Source organism: Crotalus tigris, unplaced genomic scaffold (assembly GCF_016545835.1).
Source record: "Crotalus tigris isolate CLP2741 ecotype Arizona unplaced genomic scaffold, ASM1654583v1 scf7180000019017.43852, whole genome shotgun sequence".
Taxonomy (NCBI): Eukaryota; Metazoa; Chordata; class Lepidosauria; order Squamata; family Viperidae; genus Crotalus; species Crotalus tigris.
The window spans coordinates 10,635-28,604 of record NW_024097331.1 but is presented as its reverse complement, the minus strand read 5'-3'; the positions used below and the strand labels follow the sequence as shown (position 1 = coordinate 28,604).

General features: G+C 34.9%; 1 protein-coding gene across 1 annotated transcript; it reads right to left on the bottom strand.

Annotated features, from left to right (window-relative positions):
- Positions 1 to 222: 222 nt before the first annotated feature.
- Positions 223 to 14,363, bottom strand: LOC120314882 (chemokine-like protein TAFA-2). Its single transcript, XM_039358417.1, has 3 exons — positions 13,788 to 14,363; positions 7,894 to 8,018; positions 223 to 2,428 (listed from the first exon to the last, which is right to left on the bottom strand). Exons 1-3 carry the CDS (start codon positions 13,954 to 13,956, stop codon positions 2,417 to 2,419), a joined length of 306 nt encoding a protein of 101 aa, XP_039214351.1. The 5' UTR covers positions 13,957 to 14,363; the 3' UTR covers positions 223 to 2,416.
- Positions 14,364 to 17,970: the final 3,607 nt, after the last annotated feature.

Sequence of the window (17,970 nt, the reverse complement as noted above, 5' to 3'; positions counted from 1 at the left end):
GTTGGGAGATATTTTCTAGGTTTTTTTTCTTCTCAGCCCCTGCCTGATGGCACCCACTTTTTAACTTGATCTTTTTCTTGCTAACTTGTCCTGGACAACTGGGTCCTGGTTTTTTTTGTTTGTTTGTTTGTTTGTTTCCTGAAGGGAATCCAAACTTGCCTTACAAAAGTTCTGTCTAATTTTCCATTTGGCTGGAAAAAAATAAAAAACAAATGAATCACCTTACAGAGATTAAAACGAACTTTAATATTTCACAGTCTGTTATTTACATAGCATCTGAAGCAAGTAAAACATAGTGTGTTACAAAAACGTTGAGATAACAAAGTTGGGGGGTTCATACAGTCACAGCATGGAGGCCAGGCCACTCCAAAACAGGACAGGGCAAGGCAAAGTTTGGAAGGTGCATCTGCTTGCCCACTACATTCTTCCTGGATACTCCAATCCATCTAAATTAGTTGGAATTAGATATTGACTTTGGATATTACTTTGCAATTTATATACTTGCAGCCTCATTCCTATATTATATCAACAGAATGTCAGGAATCAAGGTAGCCATAATAGGATACAGATATGGAACATTTTTACAGATGCTTATAAAGTAGAAGTGGATTTCAATAGTTAATAAGAAAAATTAATAATGATTTATGTTAAAGGAACATGTCTACATCCGTATTATTAATTTTCCATTTGCTATGAAATTTTACATGGACCTTAAATATAGTTTTCTACTAGGAAGCCAGAACTCATCAAGGAGAGAAGCAACCTAGAACTAAGGAGAAACTTCCTGACAGTGAGAACAATTAATCAGTGGAACAGCTTGCCTCCAGAAGCAGTAAATGCTCCAACACTGGAAGTTTTTAAGAAGAGACTGGACAGCCATTTGTCCGAAATGGTGTAGGGTTTCCTGCCCGAGCAGGGGGTTGGACTAGATGACCTCCAAGGTCCCTTCCAACTTTACTACTATTACTATTACTATTATCAAAATATGACATTAATTTTGTCAGAGACAACACTGTTCTATGTTTGTTGATTTCCTCTAGCAGCTTTAAAAAAAATCTTCAAAACTTTGTCTTAATAAACCAAAGACAAGTGGATGTTCCTTCATCCCCTAATACAAATAGGAGTAAATGAATGTTCCTTCATCCCCTAATACAAATAGGAGTAAAATAACTAGGGATTTTAGTATTGTTTTAATAGAGAATAGATTATTAAAAACACTAATTTGCCCCTAAAAGGGATTTGTACTCATTATAGTTGTCCGTTACAAGTATTTATTTAATACTAAGTGGGTAATTAAACTAACTCAAGTCTTCAAATAAAATTTAAACTCAACCAAGCACAACACAGCAAAGTGAAAGACAATACTTTCTTTGTTCTCAGACGTTTAATAGAATTTATCCAACAAATTATCCTTACAACTTTAAAGTTATCAAAGACTTAAAATTATAATAAGCCTGATTAAAATAATTGCTGAACAGGGTGAAAGAATGGTCAGGGAGAATATCTTTTGTGGAAATCAAACAGAAGATATTTCTTTCATCAAAGTTTTGGATTCTATCTCTACTGCAGATGTTCCCATAACTTTGGCAAAGAATCTGGTCTGCTGTCTTGATAAATATTGAAACAACTGCATGATCTTTTTTGAAAGACCAGAATTTGGTTTCTTGGACCCAAATTTTCAAAGCCTGTTATCTATGAAATCAATAAAACATTGACTATAAATCATTTGTAAATACCCTAATTTTATGTTGAATCATCCATTTAAGTTTCCAATTCTTTTAGCAATCAACATAGCAAGCTTTAAGACAAAAAACAGCTAAAAGGAAAGAAAGCTTTTTCGCCCCTTTGGGGCCATTAACAGACTCTATGCAGTGAAGAATAGTTGACTGAACAGAAAGGGAAGAAATGTTTGTTTGTCTCTCTCTCTCCTCATAGGTATATCCATGATATGGAATAGAAATTATGGAACAGAAGGGAGTTGTAACCTCATTCAAGACCCAGAATTGTAGAATTGGTAACAATTGATTGTTAAATACCTTTGAGGCTGCACTTACTTAATCAGTAGCTGATGCGATATTTTATTTTCAAAAACAAGGAAAAATTTCCAAGATATCTGCTGAGACAGGAATACCAATCCTGTTCTTTAATCCTTGGTACTGTTCTTTCAAAAGGAAGCAGACTGCAGCACCATTCTCTAGGCTGATGTACTTGAGGAAGATTAATAAAGTGCCCACAAAAAATAGCCATCCTATACCTCAAATGCATTATATCCTGCACCAAGGAAATCTTCATATTTCCAACTCTGCAAAGCATACGAGAAGTATTTTGCACCTGAACAAAAGCCATATTGTGCCATTTTTGGAACGCTGGCCATATCAATGAAGATGACATCTGATAACAATGGATCTTCCAAGATCTATCGTGTGACCTGTGAACAGAACAGAATGTATCAAAGAGACCTCTGCCACCTTAACATCTTGATGTAGATTTATTTTCCCATATATTTATATTCTTTGCCAATTGAGGTTTACATAATACTAAGTTCGGTTTGTTAACGAATTAAGGCTATGCAGCGCTTTAGAATCAAAGAAGAAAAGGTCCTTTGAAACATAACATGGGCACATGAGGAATATCTGTCAGCACTTTCTTAAACCAAATGTACCTTTGCTTAAGATTGGACAATAGCTACCAAGTGCAGATACAGCTTCCTGGGGGAAGAGCTACTTTTCACATGAGTGCCCCTGAGAAGTCAGAAGCACATTCTATCATATCTGAATATAGCTCTATTATGAATCAGTGCTCTGGAAGCAAAACTAAAAAAAAAAATAACACATTGTTCCAGGCCAATGTTAAGATGAAAAAATGGTTTTAAGTCAACAACTGTTACTGGACTAAAACTAAAGGTTGATGTGACTCAGATGAGTTGCCACATTAATTTGTTCCTTTAGATAGATTGTTTTCACATAATATACAAGTGATGATGTGACTTGTTTCTGATTTAAAGTATTTTAACACCAGTCCATTTACTATGTGATTAGTGAGATGTATATATATTTCTATGTGATTGTTAGGCAAATTCTGGGTTGGCATGTTGTGTGAACCCATCTCTATCATCTTCCAAATGTAGACAAACACTGCAGTTTGCACAAACATCCTAGTTCAGTGGTGGCTGCTGTCTTATGCACACAAGGAATATCTTTAATTACATGCACAGTCACAAACAGAAGCAATGAAAAACAATTCAATCAGCTTTAAAAGTGTCTGTCAGAATCCCATGAATCAAGAGTCACAACCAAAAAAAAAAAAAAGGAAAGGAAAGGAAAGATATATTTCAACAGAACATGTATGAGATTTATATGGGGGCAGCAGAATTTTATTCCAAAATGCTTAAATATTAACATTTCTTATAATTTAATGCCCTGAAGCACTTCCAGGCTTCCAATTTTAAGATTATGTTAAGTGACCTTTTTAGCTGTTAAACTGGAAGGCATTTTTAAAAAAAATTAAAATTCCCCTTGCATAGTACATTAACATTCTGAAAAAGAAAACCAGGGACATGCAAGGCTCTCAAAATATTTTAATAGAAATGCATATGCATTTAACAAGGGTGATTAAAGTCCCAGAAATAGAAAGTCTGTTTGGTATGATCCTAATGAATTAGGTGAAATCCATTGTTTCCACTCTGTGATTCCTCATGTCCAATTATTACAATTAGTCCATATCAATGTACCTTAATGTTAAATCTGACATGGGTGGAAGCTTCAGAGAAGTATAAGGCATATGCCCTCCCTAGGACAAGCTCCCCTTATTCAAGCTAGTTCTTATAATCAGACTTCTGCAATTAAAGAAGCACTGACTCCAAGGAAAACAAAACTCCTAAAACTTAAGACTCTTGAATTCCAGAAACTCTTGCTTCTTCCCATCTCCCAATGCAAAGAAACTGTAGTCAAAACTGCTATTCTGTCATGGGAATCTAAAGTAATGCCATTTACTAGAAGTCACCTACACAACTAAGCCATCCTAAGTTTCTTTTAATTGCTATGCCCCAAATCTTTCCATTTGGCACTAAAAATGACTACAGATAGTCCTCACTTAACAACAGTTATTGAGACCAAAATTTCCCAATTTTGGGAAATGTGTCATTTAGCAACGGCAGTTCTAGCAGTCTCCAGTTACCATCATTAAGCAAGGAGCTCACATGATCAGCTTGACTTTGCTTGTGGGAAAGTGATAGGGAATGCTGCAGATCACTGTCACGTGACCATGCTATTACTGCAATGGCTGGAGCTTCGAGGACTGACTGAAACTACCACTTGTTCAGAGTGTTGCAAGTCTGAACAGCTGCTGAATTATTGGTTGCTAAATGAGAGCCACCTGTAAAGTTTGGTTGTTTCAAATTTTAACCTGCTATATAAAACATTTTGGATAGTTATTACTTCACTCCAGTCTTACTTATTTCCTTTGTAACAAATTGACAAATCTACCTCCATGAAGCCTGAGAAAAATGTCAGGTTATATAATATCTGTGGATGACTGTAGAGACTTCAGATATTCCATACCTTGTTTACTCATTACAAAGTCCTTTCTCATTTATTTCACTGGAGGTCTGGAGATTTCTGTCAAGACAGCCACGAGAATTGTGGATACATTTAAATATTCTTATTTAAACTCTCTCCCTGGCCATATGTGCATGCCAAACAAGAGAGATATTCACAGGAACACTTTAGAAAATCTACTGCAAAATAGCAAACTAAGAGCATCAGAGGGAAAAAAAAAACTTCCATCCATATGTATACAGCAGAGAACCATACAGTAGTTAATGTGGGATTATATGCATATTATTTAAATGTCCAGCCAGTAACAGTGTATTTCAAAGACAGAACAAACAGAAGACAATTTGCTTTAATGCAAAAACTGAATGATCAGAGAAAGACAAATTAGAAAATAAATATAGCTGTCTGAAAGCTATAAAGTCACATACTAGTGATATGAGCAACAGAGAATCTGTTTTCTGGATGGAAGTGGTGCTCTTGAATATTCTGAGAATTCACCTGTGTTCAGGAAACAAGGGGATTATTATTTCCCTACTGCTCATACATCTAACCGTGAATGCAGTGACGCTGTGGTTGATTTGAAAATAGGAAACATTTCCTGTGAACGATTGAGGATGCTCACAGTGTCAATTAGTCCAAATGAGCAGAGAGACCGCTGTGTTTTGCATCCAATTCTAGGTGAATTCTTATCTGTCTTCCTCGGGTTACTCATTACTTGGCACTTCTTTCTTGCCCCAGGGGTGTATCGGGTTCTCTATTGTTCCTTCACTTCAGCAATTTCTTTGAAAGTACATGCTCCAAAGCCCAATCACCTCTTCTAGCTATGAATGGGATGCCCCAATTAATAAAGACTCAGCTACAGTATGTTGTTTCCAGTGGTTGTAACTAATCCTGTGACCCAGAGGCAGAATGGATTTTTTGGTAGATAAGATTTCACATTTATAATTTTTTTAAAGAAGATGTGGCCATGCTGAATAAGTTGATAATGTGAAGTGGGTAGAAGTAAGGCTTAAAAAATCCTTTTTTTCTTGGGGTTTTGGAGAGAATTTTGAAATACACCCCAGTTTTGTATGTTTTCCACTTCACAACTGAGGAAACTGCCCACCAGTTTTCAGCAGTTGTGCTGAGAGATTGCTCCAAAGGCCATTAAAATAGTATAAAAACTCCCCAACTAGTTGGAAATGGATAAGAACATTAAAAAAGTGTTAAAATGTTTGGGAATAAATTAGAATGTTTCATTCAAAACACTTCAGGAAAATGCCACAAAGAAGTGCAAATTCTTCTCTGTATACGGAAGAGGCTTGGCAAAGATGACCATACGATAAAATTTCTATTTTCCAAATAGTACCTTCAGAACCAAAGAGAAGACACATACAATGCTGACACTAAATAAAATGTAAAATTAAATATAAAAATGGGTAACAGGTAAAGCAAGGTTGATGGAGGGAGGATAGTAGATTTGGTCAGCAGGATTACCTGAGTCAATGGGATCTACTCTGATGCTCACTGTTTAGAAAGCATTTCAGCGTGTGTCTGTTATTGGCAGAGCAAAAGATAAGAAAGAAAACACTGCCATTTCACAGAGCAATTCTTTGGGGATGTTTGTGTGTAAAGGAGATGGAAGCACAAAGCAGGCAAAGCTTGAAGAATAATTACACTCCACTGTATGAACAATGATTACAAAATTATTCAACTGATTAACCATGACATACATGTAATTACTAATGAGTTTGATAAAATTTTAATTATACCTTGTTCTTCAGAGTATTCAGCAAGCCATGAAAATAATAATCATGTAGTTCTCTGTCACAGATGATTGCTCCAACAGGAGGAGCTGTGACAGGATGGAAAGTGTTTGGCTAGAGTGAGAGGAAAAGAATGGAAAACCTGCTACTGGGCAAAAATCTTACAGATGCAGCCTCTATCTAGGAACTTCACTGGAATACTGAGTGAACCTCTAGTCAGAGACTCTCCTCCTAAATAGCCATTAGAACTGCAAATCAATTTCTATCAGCTGGATGATGCTTCTTTTAACTAAACAACTGATATTTTATTATGAGCACTACACTTGTCACTTCTGATTTTCTCACTTTTCTCTGAAATAATAGGAGGACAGATGGGGGAAAAAAATACCTGAACCAAGTGATTTTCAACAGAGAAAAATATTTTCCATTATTAAGGAAAATGTATTTGCTTTCTTGAACTGATCAAATTTGGGAAATGTTTAGTAAGATTTGTTATTGAACCTTTCTTTCAATTTTGCCAAGAACTCTTGTTTTTTTCCCCTTATTACGCAGCTTTTGATGAAAGAAGAAACTTTAAATCTGTGCAAATATCCACAAGATTGTACTAAGAGCCGAGGTGGTACAGCAGTTAGAGTGCAGTACTGCAGGCCACTTTAGCTGACTGTGTTCAGCAGGTCAGTGGTTCAAATCTCACCGGCTCAAGGTTGACTCAGACTTCCATCTTTCCGAGGTAGGTAAAATGAGGACCCAGATTGTTGGGGGCAATGTAAATATATATATACATTGCTTACTGGTGTACACCGCTTAGAGAGTGCTTGCACTTAAAGCGGTATATAAGTCTCATAAATAAATAAATAAATAAATAAATAAATAAATAAATAAATAAATAAAATGCACTATTCATACTACATCAAGATATTCAAGGCATACTTAAGATTTAATTGTTTATAAAATAGTTGAATGTCTAAACAGTTACAAAAATGATAGCATTTGTATGAAAGATTGGTGGTTTGGAAAATAGGAAGTGACTAGTGTATTATGTCCTTTCTCCATATAATCATCCCATCAGCTGTGGAGTTTCATTGCTTGCCTTTCATGTGGCTTATTATATTATTTTCTGTTTTTAATCTCCTGCCACTACACCAACCAAAGCAATCCTTTATAGCCAGGCCCAATAGTAGCAACTTACCAATAAAAAACTAAGCTCAAGAACAAGGGTATTTTGGTAGTGCCCATGGGACATTCAACCCATTAAAGACCCTTATTTTTTGCCCATATTGCCTCACCACTGTGTTTCTTTTCTTTCCCTCAACATGGTTTTGTAAACTATTTTTAATTAAGAACCATAGGATTGTTGACCTGGATAATGGCTGAAGGATAAGTTGGCATCTCTGAGCCATTACACAGCGATAATGTTTGGTGTTCTTAGCACATCTTTACTAAGCAATAAAATGATCCCTGCAATTCTCATTCAGCAGACCATCTAGTCATTAGATTTTTAAACATTATATTACAAAAATGGTGTACAGTTTGGCCAAAATATGTGAGCCTGATCACTCTTTCACTGAAGTTATATTTATTTAATTAAGACCTACCTTAGTTGTCTTTACTTTGTTTCCAGTACTGCAACTCCATCCAGACAAATCTGGTAGTACTTTACATTCCTCTCCTTCTACACATGGCTGCATTTGGCACCACCACTTCTGAAGCACTATTGATGCTATGAGAAAACAAATGATGTTGTTAAAAACCTTAGCAACAAATTGGTGCTGTATTTTTTCTTAACTCAAATGTACACTTCCAGTGAACTCCAAAGATACCAAAGTAAGGATACATTCCACAATGCACTTCAAGAAGAACTCAACACATTCTCAGATATTATCATTTCAGCTCCAGACTGGCTATAGACTAGCGGTTCTCAACCTTTGGGTCGCGACCCCATTTGGGGTCGAACGACCATTTTACGGGGGTCACCAAACAATGCGATCCATCATTTTTTTCCCTCAGGGGGTGACGCCGTGCATGCACGCCGCGCATGGGGGCGCCGCCACGCATGGGGCGCCGCCGCGCATGCACACCGCGCATGGGGGGCGGCACGCATGCGCGGCGTGTCCTTATGACAGGGGTCGCCGTATAAAAAGGTTGAGAACCACTTCTATAGACAGACATTCAAATAAATGTCCTATTAAATGCAAGTGAATACTGTATGGTATGTGAAAATCAGAAGTATTGCATTTATACATCCAGATTTATTTATTTATTATTTTTGAAATAGGAACTGAGAGAAAAATTGATACCATCCAAAGTCTACCATGAAACAGAACTATGAAAGGAAGAAATTGTGTTAAAAATAATAAAATAATACAGTTACAAGGAAAGCCATTCTAATTTTTGAGATATTTTCACACTTACATGAATACACACAAACTTGAACAAACTGTCCTATGCAAAGTTCAGCCACTGATGAAACAAATCCAAGATTATTTCCTGTGGTTGCACCAATTATTCAGCAAGCAAAGGCAAGACAGCCATTTTTCAAGGATATTTCCAGCTGCCATTTTGCACAGAATTGAGGATAGATTTGATAGCCAAAATGGTCCGACACTCCAATTCTGTGAAGATGGTGGAGATCAACCTAAGTTTCCTACAATCGGAGTCTGCATTCTTATCACTGAATAATAACCTATTCACCTTTCTTTTAAATTAAAAAGCTATATGCTTAAAAGTATAAACAGCTTTTAAACAGCTAAAAGCTGTTTATATTTTTTATAAACAGATAAAAAAGCAATGAAACAAAGAAGTTTTATAGAAAAACAAGAATGCATTTTAAAAAAATCATCAGTGAAACTAATGATAACTTCCTATTACAAGCAAATAATGAAAATAGTCTCCTATATAATACATACTAGGAAAAAAAGAAAGTTTTATTTGATGTATAAGCATTAAATTAAAAAAATACACTGCAAAAAAATAGAATAGTATCTTGGCAATTTTAATTAAAACAACAGCAACTCTGGGAGGCTAAGAAGTTGAGAAGCCAAAAAAACAGTATGAAACTTAAAACTTTTCTCAGTCAAATCTATCCGCCTTATCAACCGGCGTTTCCACCACAGGGGAAAATCTTTTTAAAGATTAAAAGCCCAAGGCATTTTGCATGCAATTTTTAAAATTCATAGGTAGAAAAAGAGATATTTTTATCCAGGAAGAGTTGAAACAGCAAAGCAAAGCCTCCTATTCACATACTCAAACTCCTAGTCTCTTATACAGTAATTTCTTTTCATTTTTAGTTCTATATCATTTTAAAAAGGAAATTAACTGGTTTCTCTAGAACAGGGGTATCAAACTGCCAGCCCGTGGGCTGGACGTGTCACCTGGAAGCCGCGCCCACCCCATTGCCGGCAATGGCAAAACTGGCCTGATACGTTGCGTGACGTCATGTGAGGTCGCAAGTTTGACATGCCTGCTCTAGAAAATCCAGTGTTTCTTCTCACTAATCTTCCCTTGCCATCATCTTTGCGATAAGTACTGCCATCCACAAATCCTAGTTTATTTTCTTGCTTTCTTCTTTTGCTATTTTCAGTTCAGTTCAGACTAAGATAGCTCAGGTGTAAAGCCACCCCCATTCCCCTCCCCAGACAGCGACACCCACACATGTCCATCACTCAAAAATTAAGTTCTTTAATTTTTATTTTTCATTTCCTGGAATTGTTTCATGAATACATTGTTCATAAACACTGTTCATACACACTGTTGTGACACTATGTTGGGTTGCCGATACTGGAATATGAATGCAAGACCCACAACCAAGCCTACAGTTAACCCAGAGTTTGGGAGGGGGAAATGATCAAAACTGGAAGAGTTATCAGTCATATTGTGCAAAGCCAGGGCCAATGTTTCATTCTTAAAGGAAAAATAAGGATTTATAGACACTGACTGGAAGCACACACAGCACAACAACATTGGTTGGAAAATATGTATTCTTCCAATAGTACTTTGCTGCCTTGGGACAGTTTCAACGGTCCAAGACATGTTAATGACAACTAATCAAGAATAAACTGTCATGAAAGGTTAACTACAGATGGAATTTGAGACCTTGGTGTTCTATGTTTTTCTCAGTGCTTTTGCTTCCATGAGCTTTTAGGCCTGGTAAACTAGTTGCAGGCAAAAGGATCTTAATCTGTCTTTGTTGATACGCCAGCAACACATTGATTTTACTTTGCCTGTCAGCTCCCTCCTATATCATGGTAATGCAGCTGCAGTGCAAAAGATGAGGATACAGAAAAGTGATTAATAAGCAAGCAATGTTGCATGGTATGTTGCCCTTCTGAGCCTCAGGCTGCTTCTATCCCCTTCTCTGCCATTGCAGTCAGTTCCACCAGTTCATTCAAACGAAGCAGAATCTGTTATTCGGTCTGAAGTGGAGGAAGTTTTGTTAACTTATTCCATGGTTTGTTAACAAGTCTGATTCATAAAGCATAATTTGTTTTATCCAACATAGTTTAAGTTAACCAGTGTTCGCTGTTTGGATAAGTTTAAATATCACTCTTCCTTGTTGCAGTGTTCAGGAGAGAGAAGTGCGTGAGCCTAAAAATCAAAATTTCCAATGAATGCAAGATAGTGCTGCACCACTACGTGACACAAGAATTAAAGAGAAGATATCATGATGATTTCAATGAAATCTCAATAGGTAATTTTAGGGAAATGCTTTGTTCAGATAAATTGAAGTACTTTTCCAAAGCTGCTAAGAGATGCTAGTCTTTCAGGGGAATAGTATCCTATGTTTTTTAAGTAGTTTCTTGGCATCACATATAAATCCATTTGTACCAACCAAGCTGCCAAGACAATCAATAATGTACCAGCAGAGGCTTTGAGCCATTTCAAATAGATCCCAAGTGACACTATTCAATAAAATATAGATGGGCTGAGGTTGTTTTTAGCAGTTTGCACAGGTGATTAGATTGCATGCTTTCATTCCTATGTGTTACACCTACTTTATAGTAACAAGTTTTCCTACTTTTTTTAAGTAGATTTCAGAGAGAGGGAATCTTAGATATTATAGCTAAATTGACCTTCCCACAAGAGAAAGGAAATGTTGATATTTAAACAAATTCCTTTCTGAGTAAAAATAAGACACAATTGCACATAAAATATTGACTTCGGAAGTCAAAACTGGGCAATAATTACAATTTCAATTGAAAAGCTCTTTATAGAAAGAAAAATCTATAGTCAATTTTCAGAATAAGTGAGAGAGTCACTGATTTGCTAAAACCAGCTAAAAAATTAATGCACAACTTAATATCCACAATACTATACAATTATGAAATAGCACATACATATACAAAAAGCTACCAATTTTTTTCTGTAGTTCATCCCTTCCATAAAATATATCTTGCTATCCTATTCCTAAATTTCTTAGCAAAGCACATCGTTCTTTTCTCAGGAGAGAGGAAGAACATCACTTAAAATAGCAAATTGACTACAGTATTTACTGCACCAATTTCCTTTAAAAAAAATACTAGCAGTTGATAACATACCATTTTATCTATACTACTGAGGAAGGCGATGTGACTGGCCTAGGCTTCCTGGCCTGTTTTGTATATTTTTATCCCACATCAGATTTCATGTCCAGTAGTGGCAAGGTGTTGGTGGCCACAAATTTCTAGGAAGAATAGGAAACTAATAAGAGTATATCTCTTCAATACAAAACTTTATTAGTTGTGAGCTACGATATTTATTTTGTCAAGATTAAATTATTTCATGTTTTGGATATCTAAGTAATAAATATTTCAAATTACCATATAAGGGCTCTACAATCAGCCTGAAAGATTGCAGATTATAACCAGTTTATTGGTTATAACAGCATTAATCTATGAAGTTTCTCTAAAAAGACTGAACATATGTGGTTGAATGATGTTGTTTGCTTTTGCAAAAGAAAGAAAACAGATGGAACTTGTTGAGAAATTTCAGGAACTTTCCCATGTGTGGATAGTGCATAAAATCTTAGGTCACATCTCAACTGAGACTTGAAGTCACAGGGCCAGTCATATTCTGCCAGACTCTGTTCCTATTACAAAACTGTTGAGAATGAATGAGTACAGAACTGTAACAAAACATAATACTGGATGTCTATTTTATGGGGACAACATGCCTATTGTCTCAAGTTCTACTAATCTATCTTCAAATTATGTTTCTGACTGAATGTACAATAGTATCATTTTCATTATAAACTCAAAAAAAAAGCCTAAAAAACAGAAATGTTTAAAGCAATGAATCAAACTGTGCAGTAAAAAGCAGCAGATTTTGGAGTACTTGACAACCCACTTTTTCTGTTCCAAAAATAGTAATTGAACAATATTCAGTTATGCCCAGAGTCTTAACTAAGTTACCCTATTTGAAGAAGAGTCAGATTATTACCCCATCTAGTTTAGTGTTGCTTCTCCAATCTGCTGTTCTTCAGGTATTTTTGGTCAATCACTCCCATAATCTGTGTTAACCTGGTTTATGATACAAAAGTAACAGTCCACCTTACTAGCTGCAAGACTGATCCATACTGAAGAAATGCTTGCAAGGCTTTCTTAATACTACCTGGAGATTTCACTGAACCAATGACAATGAATAATAATTTGTCTTACCACTAAACTATAGTGCTTTCCAAATCTTGGTTTACTCAGACAGATAATCTGATGTTGTACAAATTCAATAGCAGGACTGGGATATAGAAACATCAGCCTTCCTTGCCATACAAAATTATTCAAATTGGCTAATCATGGTTGCTATTAATTGCTTTTAATGACTATCAGAGACTCATTGACACTTTGAGAACAACTAAATATATACTTGTATTCAAAGTTAAGTACACCATTAAGTTAGTCTTTCAACATAATTTTATTAGCTGCTAATAAAAATTTGTACTTCTGGGCATTTCCTAATAAGAACTAACTGTTGAAGGCTATGAAATGCTTTAAATCTTAAAGCAAGGTAAATGCTCTGATCATGCAGAGGCACTCGTGTAGCAAGCTGCCTATAATTCTTTAAAGAAACTAAGTCATTTCTTGGTATTGTGTGGTTGCATTTGGTCTATAACATGCTAGACAGGAACTTTAGTCAGCTCCCATAAGCTCTAAAGCACGGGTGTCAAATTCAATTGCGTCATGTGATGTATCACGATGGTTTTTGCCTTTGTGTGGCCAGGGAAGGCGTGGCCTGCACTTGACACATCTGGCCTGCAGGCCACCAGTTTGACACCCCTGCTCTAAAGCATACTTCTGCTTTCAAATCAAAAATACATTCAGGCTGTGTTACTTAACAGAACACAGAATCCAGAATAACAGAGTTTGGTTGACATTTTTAAAGTATAGGGTTGTATTTAATACAATTTTTTCAGCAAGGACTACTATCCAGGCTCACAGACTTTACAGCTATGAATCCATCTTTTGACCTAGCTACAACTATGTCCATACATTCACACTGTAGATACCTGTACACTTACCATCCACACATGAAGGAGCAGCATGTGTTGTCCCAGCCACCTGACCTGGAAAGCAGGAACATTTCACTGTTTGGGAGCGCTCTTCAATCTTATTCTTATTGCAGCACCTGTGGGCAGCAATGACTTCACATGTACCAGGTTCTATGTGCACTGCAAGGAAGGAAAGCATATGGTATATCTATGTTTTAGGAGTAAAAAGACATATAATATTGTACATACGGAATAAAAGAAATTAAGGAACAAGTTGTAAGTAGAGCAAAAAGCTTAACAGTTTTTTTAAAAAAAAACTTTGCTAAATGCATTAAATAAGAGCTGAGGGAAAATGCATTTTTTCAGAAGCCAAATATCATGCATTTGGAAAAAAAAATCAAAGGGTACCATTCACAAATTGTCATTGGTCAGCTAAGGCTCAGCTGACTCCAAAACACCAGCTCATAAACTCTAGCAAACCTGTCTGAGTAATATGTGGTACAAGCCATACAATAATACTTTTAGACAGCAAAATCCAGATGAACTTGCCTTGTTGCCTTTCAGATGTGTTGAAACTGCAACTGTCAAAATTACTATTCTCAGATAATCTAGAGGAATTTCATGATAGCAAACGGAAAGGCTGATATAAAGTTACTCATATCTTCACTCCTTTTAGAATTTTCACTGGTCCGAAACCAATCCAAATTCAAAGAAAAATTACATGTCATATCAATGGAAGTAATGAACATCAAATTAAGATCAGCTGAAGCTGATTTCTAGATCAATTTCAATTTAATAATTTTGTAGATTCCCATTCCTGTCATAGCTTTTTTTCTCCTTCTATCCTAGTGTCTAAAATCTGTCATTTTGAACATGATGAGCAACTTGGGATCCAAGATTTTAGGTAGAAGTGCATTTGCATTCCCTAGAAACCGTAATCTAAAAGATTTATAGATGAGATACAATTTAATCCAATTTATATCTTTTTTGTTAGTCCAGCAAGTAACAAAGTGTTCTGAAACTAATAAAGCTATATTTTATAATACTATATTCTATTTCCTTTCTGTAACTAGGTTTGAGTCGGCTGATATATCAAATTATCAAATTAATTGATTGTTTCTTCTGTCATTTAACTGACATATGATTACCACTAAAATAAAGCTCAAGAATATTTTTTGAGAATTCTAGTAAAAAAAACACTTCATATTTGTTAAATGTCAATCATTTGATGACTCACATTTCCTTTTTGCCGTTAATAATGTAATATAAGAGAATTTGCTTAACTTTAGTTGCATGTCAGAAGAAGTGAAGCATAATGGCCACTTAATTGGCCCAAAACAGGGGTGTGTGATACTTTACTGATGCATTTTAAATGAGTGTTTTGCTGGGATCTTCATAAAGTTGTAGACATGATTCACAAGAATGACATAAATAATTAAATGATTAATTTCCCTGGAATTATCTCATTTTTAAAAAGAACTACGTTAACATCCCCTTTGACATTTTCCTCAGTATTATTAAATTTGTAAATAAGATAAGGAACAAAGCCAGAGGTATTGAAATAACTTTCTTAAGTGTTCAATGTCTTTTTTTTTCAAATCACTACCTATATACATGAGAAAAAGAGAAGAAGTAATGATTTATCTCCCTCTTCTAAGTTATTATATGAAGAACAGTAAATTCAAAAAGCATATCTGATTAAATTTTCTAGAGTTGTGGTTGAGAAATTACTAATCTCCATCTTTAGTTATTAAGTCAAGAAGTTGAAATTGTTTAATAAGAAATAATCACAAATAATTAACTATCTGGAAATGCATGTACATGAAAATAATCACTGTAATATAAAAGTAATTTCAGTGAAACTATGTCTGAAAAATTAATGAGCAGATTTGGTTTGGTTCATATATAAACAAATAATGGAATGTTTGATGTTTATTTTTTTATTTATTAAAATTAGAAATTTCCCATGTCCCTCACAGAGTGACTCTGGGTAATGTACAAATAAAATGAGAAAAGGAGTATAAATTCTTCCATTCCCCACCATCCAGTCAAGAGCTTCTTGGATGAGAAGCGAAACCTCTTCAAAGAAAAACAAGGGAGTCCAGTTGCCTCATGAAAAAACATCCTTGGGACAACTATGACCTGGATGACTGAGAATCTCCATAGACATTTGCTGAAATTATGTATAAAAAAATTGGGAGTCCAATGCAAAATGTCATAAAGGATTGAAAAAAGGCAAATAAGTCAAAATTTATGTCAAAAATTATTAAGTATTCAAAGTTATTTATCAATTAATGATAAAAATTTATTGTGAAACTTTTGAAAATAGACATTTAACTTATGTTCTAAAAAACCCACATAATAATAATAATGATGATGATGATGATGATGATGATGTTGGAAGGGACCTTGGAGGTCATCTTGATCACATCATTGCTCATATTCTTACTAAACTTGACTTAAAATATACTTGACTTAAAAAAAAAAGAATGAGTTATGTTGTCATAGAATACTACATGCACAAGCTTTTTGGACTAATGTAAATGGTTATGAATTGAAATATATAAAAAATGTATTACAGAAAATAATGTTGTACTGCTGAATTCTAATGGAAGAAACAGCAGTGTTTGCAGATATGTTAACAAACTGGCTTGAACTGTTTTTTGTTAAGGCTAGCTGTTAATTATTCCTTCCTAGGACATTCTTTTGAAATTGCTAATACTGTATTTCTAATGATCAACACTAAGAGATCATTTTATTAGCCTACATGTTTTGAAATTATATTTTAGTGAGAGCTTATGAGTTTTAAGTAAAACTGAAAAAAGCTAGAATTCCAGTTTGCACTCTCGAGGCAATATCTGAAATCTAATCTGTGGAAAATATTTCTAGTCATACACTTTATTAAAAAGCATTTAAGTCTGCTGCAGTGTCCTGACTTCCATATACTGAACAAAAGCGAGATACTTATTATGTACAAACAATAACCTTATGAAATGACAACTGTTTCTTTTTGTCAAATATGTGAATTTATGTTGCAGTTATACCAGAAATTCTTGCAAATTTCTTCATTTTGCCAAAACTTTTATAGTTTTGTATTTTTCTATATTCCCAGGACCATATGTTCTGTTAAATTCCTTTGCAGCATATAATCAATCCAATCAAAGAGGTGGTTACTTATTCAGATTATATACAGGAATATTCTTGTTGGTTTCTTTATCTATTTCACACCTAAACTCTGTGTTCCTTTTGCATATTGAAAATTTTCATTAAAACTGAATTACTAAAGAATTTAAAGACAGAGGGAGAGAGAGGCAGTGTATCAAATTTATAGTCAGGAATATTATTACAAATGTTTGCAGGATACACAATTGTATGATTATTAAGGGCAGAAACGAAAGTAATGGTTCATTAGTATAAAATGTCCATAAAATAACAATAAATATACATAAATGGAAGTGGTAATAATGCATAAATATACATAGGGTCTGAGGATTTTTCTTACTATCTGGGTACAAATAATTTCAATTCTGCCACAATCTCTTTAGGAGACTAATCTTCAGCATCTTTTCTTAGAATTTCTTTTTATAAAATGCAAAGAGATTTTCTTCCTGATATAAATGCATGTAACAATAATAAAACTGCTAATGATAAGTCCTGAGCCTCCAGTTCAGGAATTCTTCCTGGTCTTGGATCTCTTTCATATACATGGCTCCTTCTTCTGCTGTACAAATGAAAATCCAACAGACATTAGATTTGCTAAGTATCTAGGACTTCAAATAGCAAGCAAACAAATAAGCCTTTAGGGATGATTTCTATCAATTCATACCATAGACACTAATAACAGTTTACTAAACTAACATGGGATCTTGGCAAATTGCAGGGAAACACCTGGATTTGTTTTATTTGTTTATTTATTAAACAAATTTATATGGCCTCCCATCTCACTATGTACTGGATTACTATACCATGGCAACCAGGGAAATTTAAAAAAAAAAACACCTCAAGATAAGGTGCACAAAAACCCTACTCTTTTTTTAACATGCATCAAACATATTTTTAAATGGCCAAGTCTTTGATTGCACAGTCATACCTGTCATCCTCACTTTTTTATATACCACCCCTACTCTTGCAGTTACATCTGACAGACAAGGTCCAAAAGATTGCAAAATCCTATGACATTCACAATTATAAGACTTCACCAAGATGGACATTT

Bases quoted from the DNA above. Each gene is read 5' to 3' on its own strand.
- LOC120314882 (XM_039358417.1), bottom strand. From the start codon at position 13,956: ATGCTTTCCTTCCTTGCAGTGCACATAGAACCTGGTACATGTGAAGTC. The intron at 8,019-13,787 runs GTAAGTGTACAG...GTTTTCTCATAG, and splicing joins TGCTCCTTCATGTGTGGATG to CATCAATAGTGCTTCAGAAG.